The sequence below is a fragment of the Aspergillus alliaceus genome, assembly GCF_009176365.1.
Source record: "Aspergillus alliaceus strain CBS 536.65 unplaced genomic scaffold BDW43scaffold_11, whole genome shotgun sequence".
NCBI classification, from domain to species: Eukaryota; Fungi; Ascomycota; class Eurotiomycetes; order Eurotiales; family Aspergillaceae; genus Aspergillus; species Aspergillus alliaceus.
The window spans coordinates 747,797-762,772 of NW_022474694.1; the positions used below are offsets into that span (position 1 = coordinate 747,797).

Sequence of the window (14,976 nt, forward strand, 5' to 3'; positions counted from 1 at the left end):
AAGATAGGTTTTTTTTTTCTTCTTTAGACGGATAAAGTTGAGTAAAACATACCTGAGGATACATCTAGGTACGTATTTACAGATGTATGTACGGGATGTAGGTATCAAGCGAGTATTGGTGGGAGTGGTGTTGTGCTTAGACCTCCTTCCACGAATCCTTCAGGTCGTGGTGCCGTGGTGGCTACTTCAGTTATCCTTTCGATTCTTTCCTTACGAGGGAATTCGATGTACTCGGAATTAATTCGTCAAAAGTTATCAAGCGCAATGGGATGATCTTTCGGTAAAACGCAGGTTCCATCAAAGGCTTCCCTTTCACCAGGGTACATACATACTATATGTGTACATCACTCCTATGTAATGTCAGTACCAGGTGCCAGGTGTACTCGACCGACTACCTAAGTAGGAATGGTTCCCTCCCGCCAGCAAGGGTTATAGTGGACGGGGATATCACGCACTACGCAGACATCCGATTTAGGCAGTCGGTACTTTTTCCAACTCCTACCACGGCCCGGACTCAGGCCCTTCTTCCCCAAGTCTGGTAGACACGGATAAGCTGTCTACAACGCAGACCGGTCGGGTTGACACCGGACGCCGAGACTTAGTTTTGCTTTATCAGGGGATTACCTTCTTATATGATTCGGGGGCCCGTGGTTTTGCGCAAAAGACAACGCGGGAGTATTTGACCTCACCGGCATACAGGATTTCCTATTGATGATCTAGGACGACTCTGCACAGCGTTCAAGTGTCAACCCGAACAGCACCGTGCTAATCATACCCGAAACAGGCGAATGCACGAAGCGTCCCCGGAAGGAGTTCCCCCCGACGCCAGTGGCCAAAAAGGGGTCAGACATGAGCCTATCACAGGGCATCACTCCTGTATCGTATCGTACGGTCATGGCGACACGTATTTGACGGGGCACATGATCCCATCAGCTCACAATAGGATCAGACCAGACCGGGGAAAGAGAATGAGCAAAGATGGTATCAATGCCATGTGTGATGATATATACTTCTGATATTCGAGTATTGACAAAATCAGATCGAGAAGTATACTTCTCACGTAGAAGATAGAAAAATCGAATGCCAAATGCTAACAAATGCTAACGCCACGCTCCCAGGTCCGATGTATGCCCAACATGCTCATAAGGAACGAAAGACAGTCAATGGGAAAGTAACCAATCGCTCAGGTAGACCAAGAAGGGACCAAAGTAACACACAAAAAAAAAATAAATGATGAGTGAGAGTGTGAGACTAAAAATGAACGGAGTGGTCAGGTATCATCGCTAAAACAACTCAACAAGCAAAACAGCTGCTCAAAGGCAAGCTATACTCTTTACCTCCCACGGAAGGTGACACTCTACTGCTCTAAGCCAGGGGAGTTCCTAAATGGTAAGTCGGTGCAATGAGTAACAGTTCACGCTATGCCCTCATCATTCGTCGGGCGCGGAAGGTAGATAAGTCGATAGATTCTTCGGATTCCGTACCGTCGTCCACCTCGATCGCCCCAGCGCTCGAAGCCGGTAACTTGTTGCCCGTGGGACTGACGGTCAATTGTACGGATTCGACCTTCGGGGCCTCTGCCTCCTTAGTAGCACGCTCCTTTTCCCGCTCCTCCGTGAGACGTTGCACTTCGGCCTTCGCAAGTTCGAGCAGGGTCTTAAACTTGTCTTCCACCCCACGCAATTCGGTCGAGCAGTCACCCGCCCGGAGGAACTGGTAAGCCGCATTCTCACACAAACTATGGGCCAATTCTAGCTGCTTATCCGCTCGATCAAACGGCGATTCCTTCGTCGTCATGCTTTGAGGTGGAGGTCCGCGGTTCCGGGTGCTACGGATGGTAGATAGCAGCTGATCATCCGGGCCATCCCCGGAAGAAACAAGGGGAGGCCCGCTGCTCATCCTCGGGCTTCTGCTAAAGGTGCCACTACGCATGCCGCCTCCCATAGCCCCCATCTGCGACATCCGGCCTCTCCGGATGTTATTCCTCGCAGTCCCGATATGCCGGACCATTTCCTCCAGCGACTTCTGGGTATCCCCATCGTAGTGGATTACAAGGTTGTAACGCGTACTCACAAAGGGGTTCTCTTCGGACGCAAAAGACGGGGCTTCGTCCGTTCCTCGCTTTCGAGGATTGGGGGCCGATGGGTTCGGCGACAAGGCGGATTTGGGTGCATCGGTGGGATCCTGGGTCGGTCCATCTGCGCTTGGCTGAGGTTGTGTGATGGCTTTTCGCAACTCACCGGTCCGTATGGAGCAAACGGAGCTATTTTTGCGACGACGTGGATTTCCCGATGCAACCGCAAGCTTCTTGTAAGCCTCGGCGTATTCGGCGTGCTTGGTAGCGGTGTGAGCGGCCAAGTCAGAGATACGATTGATCCACGGAGGTAAATTATCGGTAAGGTGGGTGAAGGCCCCTAGGGCGTCCATTGAACCGGTGGGCATGGGTGAACTGGTCCACTCCGGATTCGAATTAGACAAGGACAGGTCGATTGATTATGGGGTCCCAGTGAGATTGGGGGTAGGTAGTATTATTGGGAAGGAGAAAGGAGAAGAAAATTCGTTCACGTCGTCAGTAAAAGTGAAGGTCGGGTAGAGTGGGTGTTCTGAGGTATAAGGTCGAAGATTGCGGCAGCCGTTACGGGAGTCTTGTCACCCACTTTGGGGATCCTACTGAAGTTCCATGGGATGTTGAGACGGATCCCAAGCGGAAGACCGACCGTCTGCTACCAAAATTTATAGATTGTTTGACGGAGAGAAGGTTCGAAGAGCGAAAGAAATCGAGTGGGAAAATTCCGAACGGAGGGGGGGGGTGTTGAGTGAGCAATGACTACCTAAAAGTTAAGGGAAATCGAAGGGAAAGGAAAGAAAAGAAATGAAATGCGACCGGGGGCGGGAAGAGAAGTGGAGACCAACATTACCAGCGTATGTACATACATACTAGTACAGTACAAACTTCACCCCGTCAGTAGAGTACGGGTACTGGTATCAAAAACTCGATTTAAGTGCCGGGAGCGTGGGTCCAGCTAATACTGATGTTCAAGAACAAGAAAGAACATATTGGCATACCATACTGAGTACTCCGTATGTAGGTACCTTTCTTTTACCCTCCAGATTGGCAACTCTCCCTTCGGTATACGTCATACCAATATCCGTACCATACCGAACCACAGTTAAGGCATGGATGACGGACCCTCCCGAGCCAATGTCCACTTCAGGCACTCTTTCTTGGCAATTGCTTTAAACATCCATGCTATTAATATATCGGTATGTATGGACGATTGGATGGTAATAATATTTTGTCATTCTCACACGGTCGTCGCAAGGAGCGGTGAAGAGCCCCTCATGGTTGAGTCGGATATCAAGTTAATTTGACAGAGAAATGCCCTTTTCGCGGAGTAGATAGACCCTAAGGTTCACGCAATATTTATACTCTGTATATATGTGCATATTTATATATATATGCTACACACATGACTTCCCTACCTAGTGCAACTGTTGGTATCTCTACTTGACCGCTAAGCCCTAGATACAATACCTTGTTGATTATTGTAGAATATCATGTAGGATATTCGTATGAAACGATATCAAAACGATCAAATTTTTTATGATCCTGCTTCAACTATCTAGGAGGCCCATCTAGGTGGGAATTATGAGGCCTTTTATATGTGGCCTAACTATCATAGTATTCAACAGTGTACATACTTCCGCAGACGTCAATTCACCGGTATACGCCAGATGCCTGCGATACTAGGTAATTTCATGGGTATATTCAATAATTATCTTTGTGTTGACTTTATTATCTCTTTCACATTGATGGATTTTACTGATTTACTTTTTTCATTCTCCCACCCCCATCTTTGCCTCTCCCCGAATCATGGTCGCCCCGGCAAAAGGTTGCCTTTTTGTTTTTGTTCCCAAAAAAATAAAAAGGGGCGACCTAATCCTCTCTGATTCCCATATCAGCAAATGCGCTCGAATGAGTAGGGACAAGCGAGGCTAAAGAGCTAATGCCATGCCAATCAGCAATCTCGCCAGTCCCCTTCCCATGTGTAATCATAACAAAATGTAAAATACGTAACGGCAGAGTGGTATTGGAAAGCGACGAGATCTGCAACACCATTAGTTGAAGTACATACAAGATCCCGCGTCTAAGATGTATGTATTTCTCAACGGCATCTTTACCCAATAGAGCCCTGACACGTAACGGCCGTTCTCAAAGCACGTGGACAGGAAAATATATTGCAGGGAATGAAACTTTGGAACTTAAGACGTACGCTAATCGCGGTCTGTCTGTGGGCTACTCCGGATCAAGAGTCGTTCGGAGGGAGCGACAAACGTAGGACGGTCTATCATGAGGTACAGCAACGGAGTCCGGAGTAAGGCGATGTGGTTACCCCTATTGCAAAGCTTTTGGTCTACCAAAGGTAGTAGGACCTTGTTCGCTTTAATTTGAGGCTTAGCAGACAAACTGGAGGGAAATATGGTGCATACTCAAAGTCTTGATTCGCGGAGGTTAACTAAAATGCATAAGATGATGGGAGACAAATGTCTCGGCGAGACGACATAGTGTTGCCAAAGTGTGTGCCCGCTATTGATGGACAAGAATTGATCGGGCTCATGTGGCGAGGAGGGAAGATATATGTTGTGTGGGCGGTCATAAAATACGGCGAAGATCGGGGGTTGCCCTGTAGCGTAGATCCAAATTGCCTTCTGTAGCCCTGCCGAATACTAGACTAGAGATGTACATGTATGTAATGCAGTGATGCGCATTTTCATACCTAGAGATGGCCTTACTCTGTTCTCCAATTCTTACCCATGTTTTGTTTACATTCTATTCCTTTTCCTCCCGGCTCTCATGGTCATCAACTAAACTGAGATGTGCTCTGCCTCATTGGTTTGGATACTGTACAATCCGCTTGGCGCTTTATCGTATATTGGGGGATCGTCTTGGCTGCATTGTGTGTAACATGAACTGCGGGTAGTTCTATTCCAATGGGGTTCTCGAGTAAAGAAGTAAGTTAAATGAGACAACGAGACCTATTCTTACCTATTCCCAATTCTTCCCAAGTTACGTAGCTGCTATCCGTGAGTTTGGTGTTTATGGTGATTTCGATTTTCTGCTGCCTTCGTACACTCTTCGGCCGCGAAGGCTTTTTACTCCTACCCTCTTAGGGGAATCTACGATGACACTATCGTCCGTTCTCTGAAGACTGCTTTGGGACGAGTTGTTCAAGCTCTCATAGCGGACACATAGTCAGCATTCCAGGCATCAATTTATAAAACTCGCACTTGTCTCTCTGGCCACAATAAATAAAAATTTTTGTTCCTGTTTATCAAGATTAAGAAAGGCGGAATGGCACAGAAAGCCCCCAGCTCTTTCTTATGGGTTTGGCATTGTAGAGGGCCGTTGCGTTATAAAGTCTGTGGCATGACAAGATGGAGGGTGGGAAGGTAGGTCTCCTGATGTATTTATTTGCTTTATCACACATATTTCACCCGCCCTGGGTCTGCGTATATATTCCACTGCTACCTTGTTCTTTGTAGGATGACTGGTGTAGGCAATGTACCAGAAGAACAGAGTGACCTTGAGTTTGGGGATCTGTGTTCATGAGAAAAAAAGAAGGCCCGGTCCGATCAAAAATAAATATCTTTAACCTAGCGCTAATAACAAACCTGTGGGGTAGAGCTGTTTCAAACATTATTTTCCCAATAGAACATCTTATCATAAGTTAGTTAGCATATATGTGGGAGGTAGATGTATAAGTTATAAGATAAATTTTCGGCGCGATAGCGAGAGACGTTGACAAGCATAGAGGAATATAGTGATGAGCAGGTAAAAAAGGTCGGGCACAATATGGAATCTTACCAAGACTTGTAGACTCCACCCTGTTTGCGCTGCTTCCTTACATCCAAGATTTGCAAATAACAAAGTAAACAGTTTATTTGCTGAGAAACACAGGTAACTAAAGGATCAACTTTATAGCTAACTAAAGAAAAAAGTAAATAGGCGCATATTCAGCGAAGAATAACACGTTGATAAGAATAGAAACATAACGAAAACAAAAAATAGATGAACCAGCCATCAAATTACTCTGCTCTTTATTCCACATTTCCACCACATTTGGGGAACGGAGCGTCACCTGGTTTCACCTTTCCAGCATATCCAACTTTGTCGCCAGGGTGAGCAAAGACGGTATCTTTGCCCTCCACAGTCGAGCATCCATTTCCTATATTCGCAGTGAAGATCTCGGGCAGCTGGTCAAATGCACTCGTACTAGAAGCAGAGCTGCCCTGAATCTCGACCTGCGCGCAGTTCATGTACATCTCCCGATTCCCCTCTATATTGAACCAGCTCCATCCAAATAGCGCTTTGCCGCTTGGTGCAAAGGAGGGTATCTCAAAATCCCACTCAAGCTTAAGCGGGCATCCTCCCATGTAAGATTGGATGACCCGGAATGTCTCGCCGTTATCGTAACTGAGCGAGATCTGGCATGAACCACCACGATGATTATTGCCAGGGGCCAGCCCCATGTGATCGCTTTGACCGGCAGTGTAGTTGGCGACGGTGCGCCAGGGTGTGTCCTTGTGGTGGCCTCTGCAAGGGAAGTTCGATCCTGTGAATTAGACGCAATTGTTAGATTGGGCGTGATGATTGGAGTTATGGGATAGAAGGGCGAGTCGAGGCTTACCATTGGGCTCGAGTGGGGAGGTATTATCATAGTCAATGTTGGACCAGTCGTTGTTGGGATCGTACTGACTCTTCATGGCGAAAGGGCGGACCATTTCCATGTGTGCCAGAGCCGTGCTGGCAGCCACAAAGGTAGCCACAAGGTACGTGTTGAGGTGCATCTTTGTTCGGGGACTGAATTCCGTCGTTGTAGAAGGCTAGCAGTAGGCTTGAAGGAGGAATCAAAGCAAGTTTGGAGATGCCATTGTATGGATAGCAAGTCGGGGTTCTTATGTCTTTATGTCCTCGATGAGTTGGCGTTAGTCCTTTTGCTCACTTCGTTTGGGAGTGTATCATATGTGGTATCCGCCAATGCTACGTTGATAAATTAATTGAGGCATGATACCTATTTACTACGATGTCGTGTGGATACTACGCTCCTCCGACAAAATGAGGGCTCCATGTACTAGAACTCAGGTTGCTCGAACGGTGACATTTGACGGCGCTTAGGGAGTTGTATGTTATATTCGATTCCCTATTTGCATACAATAGCACCGAGAGACAGCAATAATCACGTTCTACACACAAATGTTGGGCAAAGTGACTAACAAACTGTTCGGCGTTGATCAGGAAGCAGGCCAGTACCTGACCCATATCAATTAGCAGTACGTAAAAGCGTATATGAGAGGTGAGTCTTGAGAGAGACCTGCAGAAACTATAGTTTCGTCACGTTACATCGGCACCTAATTCCATGATTCTCAGTTCTGCAGACAGTCCACCTTCTGCTTAGGTATATTTTCGACGAGGTAACTGGATCCTAGGAGAGGGTTTGTCACCCTATGCATGTTCCCTCATTTCCAAACCCGATGTTGAATGCTGTAATTGGACAAAGAAACAATTCATTTGTGAGCGATAGAAGACTAAAGTGCCAAGGTAACCAAAGATCATGCAAGAATAATAGACAAAGCTCTTGGCGGGAGTTAAATGTAACCCTATAAGATTAGAGTGTTTCGTGGGTGATCTGGACGATTCGCAAGTGGGCCACCCCCAAAATATGAAACAGAACTCATTTACCGGAGTTTGGCGGCATTGGATTTGTCGCAGCATCAGAATTTGATAAGTCGAGTGAGAATACCATAGAACTCATGGGTGTTTTTTGTTCCGAGATATTGAATTGGATGTTCAAGGCGCCAAGTGATCCTTGCAAACTGTACATGTTGCTTTTTGAACTAATCGGACGAAGATTGTATCCCGTTTTTGATGAACGAGCAGGCATACATCCGTTCATGCCGAACGATGTAGTAATTGCCGGGCACCACCAGAGGCGACATCATCATACAACCTAATCCTTATCACATTCAAGATGGCACTGTGACCATTAATCATGTGGCCAAGGGAAGATCAGCAAAGTAGCATGCATATTCTCGACATTTTTTGTCGGAACTACCCGCTTTCGTTGAAGCAGTTTGTATCAATTTCCGCGAGAATCAGGAATGCCTGTATATCAATTGAGAATCTTCACGCTGAAACTTGGTTGGACTCTCTAGATCAGATGTAGCATCGGTCGTAAGGGTCTCCTGACAGTCACCTTCCCCACCACGTTCCTGAAGTGTCATGGCGAAAACCCCTCTGTGAGATTGTCTGTTGCCGAGGCGGCAATGGAGAGCAGCGAACAGCCCGGATGTTGAAAGCTTACGCGAAGCCTTGTTCGGACAAGCGCCACTCGAAGCTAAGATTACCCCACTGATGTGTATCCCTTAGCAGGGCATAGACAAAGTTCGAGATTCCTAGCTATTGGAGGTCGATACTAAATTCTAGGTATACTCCGTGGTACACACAAAACAAACAGTTTTGCGGGAAGCGCTGTGTGCTCAGGGTGCAGAAACACTACGGTAGGGGATTAGGACCCGAAATGTCATACAATCAATGGACAAATCATCACCTGATAGCTTACTAAGCAAATTGGCCAGGGTCATGTGCTTCGACTTGAACCCTAGAGACGCCGAATCCTTGTCAGTTCCGACGAGGAGCTGTAAAGTCCCTTCGACGTCACCTTCAACATGACCATTGCGCGATGATCCTGATTCCCAGTTTTACAAGTGCAATCGGGCCCACTTTCGCTTGATTGTCTTTTACCAATGTCAGAGCCTAGCCTCGGTGTAGATCAGGGCAGTTAGGCCAACCAGGAATAGTAACGGGACCGCGGTTTTGAACCAGAGTTCGAACGGTTGGCCCTATTTGGCCTGCGGCTGCATCGAAAGCATTGAATTCATCAGACCAGCAGGGGTGAAGATGGTCACTATGATAGTCAGCCACTTCACATTCTGGTTTGCCTCGTATTCCCGCCGCGCATCGTTAATGCTGATCGATGCCGTGACGATTGAGGCGAGTTGGCTGAGGTACTTTTGGTGCTTGTCCATGTCCGTGAGTAGTGAGGCAACCTCGTAGCGGTATTCACTGACCTTGTTCACATCGCCTGGCAGGTTGTGCATTTGGCCAACACAGGAACCCCTCCTGTGATTCTACCTGGGATCAGGTGCGTCAAGACCACCCAGCAATGTAGATAACTGTGGGGAAACCCCAACAGCATTCCCAGCGCCACTTCTAGCATTATCCGGTAAATAGGGGACCCGTCGCCTCCAGTTGCTCAGCTTTTTCAAGATGTTGTTGGTCTTGACGCCGACGACACGGAAGTATTTAGGATTGATACCTCTAGTACGATTTGAATGAGTCGAGCTTTGACATATTCTTTCATGGCTAGCCACTCGGCGCAGGTACGGTCTAGGAGGGCTTGCAATGGAACGCTAGCGTTTGCCCACCGTAGCTTCTCTGGTGACGACGTGGCCTTCCAGTAATCGAGAGCTTTGGCCGAATGGATGATGTCGTCAAACAAGGTCCTTCGCCCTTCTCAGCTCTCTTGATCGTGGTCCTCCATTTCCTTCATGGACGGAGGAGTCTGCTAGTTACGGAGGTAGTGCCAGAGAGGCCAGTCCTCTTGGATGGTAGGATCTAGGAGGAGGATACGTAAGGGGAAGAGAAAAGCGGGTCAGCAACAGAATAAAGGGCTTACCCATCATCACATAGATATAGTGGGGGTATGATCACCTACCAATATCGGTTCGATGAGGGTTCTCTGCCTGCTCTTCATCCATAGGGCATAGCCAGAAGGACGCCCTTGTCCTCATGGTGCCTACAATTGCCTCCATCCCAGCGACTCTTGTTCTCACATCGTCCAGTCCCCTGGAAACATTGAATGCGCCCACCTCCTTAGTCTCTTTCACAGAGGATTCCGAACCCGCGAAATACTGAGCTGTCGCGAATCGAAGGGTAAACTAAGACCGCTCGTGGGTTACAAGGTGGATGCTTGGGGGAACTCTCCAATGGTCTAGGAGGTTGTACCTGGTGCAGTCCCTAAGTTGTGACGCGAAGGATTGGGGGCCAACATCGAGCCTTGAACCAAATTTCTCAATGACCTGTGGTGAGATGTTTTCGACAACAAAGAGCTGGAACCTTGCATCTCCAGCTCGTTCGTCAGACTTGAGGTCGCCGTCGAAAAGCTGCTGCAGTCCATTTATGTCATCGCAAGTGTCATGTTTTGGCTCACCATCGGAGTAATAGTCTAGCCTGTACACTTTTGGCTTCTGGGCTCGCCTCAACTGGCCCTTTTCAACTGTTTCGTTCTTCCACTTACAGCCCTATCGCATCGTCTGGGGATGAAAGAGTCTGGCTACCGCGGCGGCGTTACAGTCGCTATCGCAAAGTCGGAAAGATTGTGCAAGTACGGCCATCCAGAAGTCAACTTCTTGCCATATTCAAGGTATGGAGGAGTCTCCTCATCATTATAACATGTCAGCCACTAGAGGGCAGAGAGCGCTAGTTTTCAGTCGACTTACCTTTTCAATATTGGCCAGTTGGCGCGGCACCGTGCCAATGGACCTTTTGTCATATAAATCGCCGAAGGGGTAGGTCGTTTCCCCGTTGGGGATTGAACCACTTGTACTTTGCGGACATGGAGTATTGCGATCGAGAGGAATCGAGGTCATGGACTGAAATTTGAGAATCTGCGAAGAATAGATGAAGTTGTTATGACTGATGAAAGAAGATAGAGAGCTGGCACATTTAAAAATAACACATCCTATTAAGATCGCAACCTTGCCGTGAACGAGAACATGAATGTGCTGATAGTGCGTGACCTCGACTACACTATATGTATGACAGTGTGCTAAATTGGCGAGCTAAACTCGTATGTCTCACCTTTTTACCCAAACAACCAGTACCCTCAGCGTTTTCACTGGGTCCATTACCCATATGATAACCGGAATGGCCGAGTCATAAACCTAAGGAGTTCAAATGGACCTCCGTACACAGTACATCACCGTCGCCAACATCAATGGCCCTAAACTAACCTTGTTGGATATGTATCATCTGTCATAGAGTCATTGACTTTGAACCTGCCCTGATGTGACATGGCTTGCCCGCTCGACAGGTGTTACGAGGACAGAAAATGGTGCTGCAGCATAGTTGTGTTTGCTTTCATGACTTCTTCTCCCCAAATCCATAGCTCTACGTCAGCGGCATGCGTACTGACTATCAGCTTTTGGCCCAACCAGATTTTTGGGCTCTTAGCAAAAGGCTCCATTGAAAATAGTTGCTGAGGGTGCCGGATGTTTCACTTTTCACACCAACTAGTGGCCAAATATACCCTTTAGGTATATTCTAGCGAGTTGTTTTCTTGAAGTTAAGAGTGTCTATGCGGTTCACCAAGATATCCACCAGCCATTGGGTAGTATAGATCATTGGGCCAAGTGTCTTCAGCCGTAATTGACCAAATTTTCTGATGCATGCGACCATAGGGCTTACTGTCCACTCAGCCGTAATTAAGCCACATGCCAGTTGACTATTCCAGGGAATCCCGGCTGTTGGGTGCGTTTATAGTCGCCTTTTCTTTCTTTTTCTTGGGTTGAATAGTTATGCGTTTGCTATTTCTAAAGCATGAGGTCGTATTTCCAAATTCGGATCGGACCACCGAGAAACCACTCGATTCTAACTCCCAAAACTCAGAAAAAATGGTCGGCATGTCGCAAGTGTTGCTATCTTAACCCGACTTTGCTTTAATTAACGAATAAGTGGGGCATCCGATGTAGGGGCACATAGTACTAGTCAAGCCTTACCTGGCTAACGCTCATATGGCTTACTGCAATTCCGCCTCGTAAATCCAAGTACTGATAGCCAGGTTAGTTCTTGCACCTAACAACCACCGGGAGCCCATGAAATCTGGAGTGGAAACTAAAGAGTTGGTAAAGCAATCTGGTCGAGTGCATTGGGATCACAGTAGAAGGGATTTAAAGGAGCGATCTTCCTAAAATTTTATGGCATTTGGCGAGCTGCTGGAGATTGTGTTCATAAACCCTATTTCCTTACATTTCGTCCAAATGCTAGTTCACTGTTTGATAAATACCACTTTTCTGGCTAACCAACAACCAATCACAACACTAGTGATATACCCATGGCCGTCGCGTTTAAACACGACTGTCCAGTTACCAGGTGCCGGGGCGTCCAAGCCTCGAGGGCACGAGAGAGCCCAGATATCATCTCCCAGGTATCGCATAAGGTGTGCTGGCCCTTGTCCTAAGAATCCGTCGAAAGCCCCATATAACATGCCACCCGCGCCGCTGCAATAGAAAGTTGAGTCGATCTCCGCACAGCGATATTTGCCGATATAATGTTCTTTGGGCGGCTCCTGACTAGAGCCAACGCGTCGGGCATTGACGACGCGATTATCAACTAAGCGATGAATCGTGAGGATGTCGCGGTCTATTTTCCCCTTCATGGTAGTCGATTGGCCATTGACTTCATCGACACAGGTAAGCGTCTCATCGCCACCCGTATAAGAGACGATCACTTGGCCCGGACTGCCATAACTGACCTCAACTGCCAGCTGGGCATCAGGGTCGAAGAATGTGCCAACCCAATCTGGCGAGGGTTTGGCGGTTTTGAGGAATGGCAACTGGTGCCCAAATAACTTGAGCACGGATTTCAAAATGTGATCCGCTACCTCTTCTGCATCAGCCTGATGATTGAGCATAACCACAACCGACAGTCTTTCGGATGGCGCGTGGAGTCTGTGAAGGCGAAAACCACGAAGGGCACCGCCATGCCCGATAGTGACCACACCTCCGACAGTACCGTGCGCTAGGCCATACCCATATCGTGCCGCTGTACCATCTTTGAACGACTGTTCCCGGGCGACCGCTCGATACAAACTGTGCGGGTTGTCCCAGGATTTGTCCAAATAACTCTCATAAGCGACCATGTCTTTGAGAGATGCTACAACCCCGGCATCCCCGGACCACTGCATACAGTTGGTAGCCGGAACGAAGCCAAAAGATTCACACCCTTCATACCCAACGCAGGGCGGCGGAAGATTAGCGTTGTCTTCGCACAAGGTCGCAGTTTTCATTCCAGCCAGCGAGAAGAGTCTTTCGTCGAGCAGGTCACCAAGTTTGCTTCCACTCACTTTCTCGACAACTCGTGCGAGAACATGGAAGTTTAGGTTGCAGTACGCATACTGGGTGCCAGGTTCAAAATGCAAGGACCTGGTGCGGTCGAGCGTCTTCTTGGCATCTTCTCCAAGTTTGAATCCACCATCAGGGTGGGCACCCCAAAACATGGACATTGCCCAATAATCCCGAATCCCAGACTGGTTGTTACAAAGGTGCGCTATTCTGAGTCCCGTTTTCCCCATTATTTCGGGGCGTAGTAGTTGGTCAAGACTGTCTGAAAACTGCTGACGCACACTGCCCCGCTTTGCCATCTCCGGCGTCGGGTTGCATTCGAGATCTTTCAGTATCATGCACAGCATCTGTTTCGTGATAGAACAGATTGGCATCAGCGTTGAAGAGTCCATGGGGATCCGCCTCTGCAAATCGGCATAACCCCAAGCGTGTTTCCCAGCCAGTTCGCCATTCTTTAAGACCGCAACTGCTCCTCCCGGCCCCCGGTAACGCGATGGTACCGCTTCGAGGATATCTTGAATTGCTTGGGATGCCACTTTGTATGAATTGCATAGCTTAGTAACTTCATGTTTCTCACGGCGGGACACGGAGGCTCACTCACTAGAAAATCGGACAATGTTGAACCTTGCGCGTTAACTTTAGACTCAATTGTTTTAATATTGACTTGGTGGAATGCGAGCTTCGGAGAATTCATGTTCCTTATATAATCTCAGCATATGCAACTCCGTACATCTTTGCCCTAACTCGAAAAGGCATGTATATGCGGCTGGAGTAAACCACAATCAAAGCTATGGGAGCATACGGATCCTGTCTTCTACCACTCATTACTATGCTCATCTCGAGAACGCCAACTCATGAAGGAACCAGCATTTGAGCTCAACTATTGCTTTCGACTCATCCGTCAGTCCCCAGTTCTAAGAGACTTGGCCGATTGATGTATCCATCACCGCCCACGGTAGGTAAGCTCAGTCATTGATTGAATGGAGAATACCAAAGCTGTTGAGACACCTACGGGAACGACTCCCCGCAATCTGCATATATAGCAACCGGCGGTACAGCATCGACGAATCTGGTTCATGCGTATTTGCGGTGACATAATCTTTTCGGATCATTTTGTACCTTCGTAAAGCGAACACAATGCCCTGGCACGGACTAAGTATTTATAACTGACTAAATTGTTTTGTTGGCGATGTTCTGGCATTTAATCTTGCCGCGAACTATTGACCTAAATTAGTAGGACACAGGTTGCGACGAGCCTCGAATGCGCCTCTATGCCATAACATCTTTATCCTTCCATGATAAGCGAAAGCACCTAGCCACCTAATACCACACATGTCAGTGGGATTTGGGAAGCCATCTGGGCTGGCGGCATAGCCCGACGGGGAAGACGACGGCAAGAAGCTTGGGACCAGGAGCCGCATACTTAGCGCTCTTCTGAAGTGCTTTGGGCCACTATGGGAGCAAAGCATACAGATTAATCAGGGCCGTGTAAGCCCTTAATTAGATCGTATGCAGACTCATGGCCCTAAAGATAGTCAGGCTATCGGTCAAGATGTTAGTTCTTTTATAACTATCCGACAAATAGATATTCCAGCGCCATCAACGCCCGATTTCACAAGGTAAACTCCCGGCATCAAGCCGCCAGCCGGTCAGCGTGTTTAGATGAGAACCATTGAGAGCCTCTCCACCCTAGTGGCAAGCACAGATCAAGACGGAACTTGCTCTCAGAGTATAGTTTGTGCTAGCCTCGTAGGACTTTCTACTGTGGCTGATCACAGAGGCGAAGAGCCTGTC

The 14,976-nt window shown here is 47.8% G+C and overlaps 4 protein-coding genes across 4 annotated transcripts; all 4 read right to left on the reverse strand.

The window, feature by feature from the left end:
* Positions 1–1,217: 1,217 nt before the first annotated feature.
* Positions 1,218–3,003, reverse strand: BDW43DRAFT_28166 (uncharacterized protein). The gene is made up of 2 exons (XM_032042538.1): positions 2,914–3,003; positions 1,218–2,827 (listed from the first exon to the last, which is right to left on the reverse strand). Exon 2 carries the CDS (start codon positions 2,440–2,442, stop codon positions 1,420–1,422), a length of 1,023 nt encoding a protein of 340 aa, XP_031902667.1. The 5' UTR covers positions 2,443–2,827; positions 2,914–3,003; the 3' UTR covers positions 1,218–1,419.
* A 3,096-nt stretch (positions 3,004–6,099) lies between these two features.
* On the reverse strand, positions 6,100–6,948 carry BDW43DRAFT_318203 (uncharacterized protein; the record flags this gene model as incomplete). Its single annotated transcript, XM_032048663.1, has 2 exons — positions 6,690–6,948; positions 6,100–6,614 (listed from the first exon to the last, which is right to left on the reverse strand). Exons 1-2 carry the CDS (start codon positions 6,847–6,849, stop codon positions 6,100–6,102), a joined length of 675 nt encoding a protein of 224 aa, XP_031902668.1. The 5' UTR covers positions 6,850–6,948.
* Positions 6,949–7,405: 457 nt separating this feature from the next.
* Positions 7,406–8,523, reverse strand: BDW43DRAFT_269735 (uncharacterized protein). The gene has a single exon (XM_032041270.1). The coding sequence runs from the start codon at positions 7,772–7,774 to the stop codon at positions 7,505–7,507; it is 270 nt and encodes an 89-aa protein (XP_031902669.1). The 5' UTR covers positions 7,775–8,523; the 3' UTR covers positions 7,406–7,504.
* Positions 8,524–12,107: 3,584 nt separating this feature from the next.
* Positions 12,108–14,294, reverse strand: BDW43DRAFT_298838 (beta-lactamase/transpeptidase-like protein; the record flags this gene model as incomplete). Its single annotated transcript, XM_032044626.1, has 2 exons — positions 12,108–13,705; positions 14,195–14,294. 2 exons carry the CDS (start codon positions 14,292–14,294, stop codon positions 12,108–12,110), a joined length of 1,698 nt encoding a protein of 565 aa, XP_031902670.1.
* Positions 14,295–14,976: the final 682 nt, after the last annotated feature.

Excerpts from the sequence above, each read along its gene's own strand:
- BDW43DRAFT_269735 (XM_032041270.1), bottom strand. The coding sequence starts at position 7,774 with ATGCTGCGACAAATCCAATGCCGCCAAACTCCGGTAAATGAGTTCTGT.
- BDW43DRAFT_28166 (XM_032042538.1), bottom strand. The coding sequence starts at position 2,442 with ATGCCCACCGGTTCAATGGACGCCCTAGGGGCCTTCACCCACCTTACC.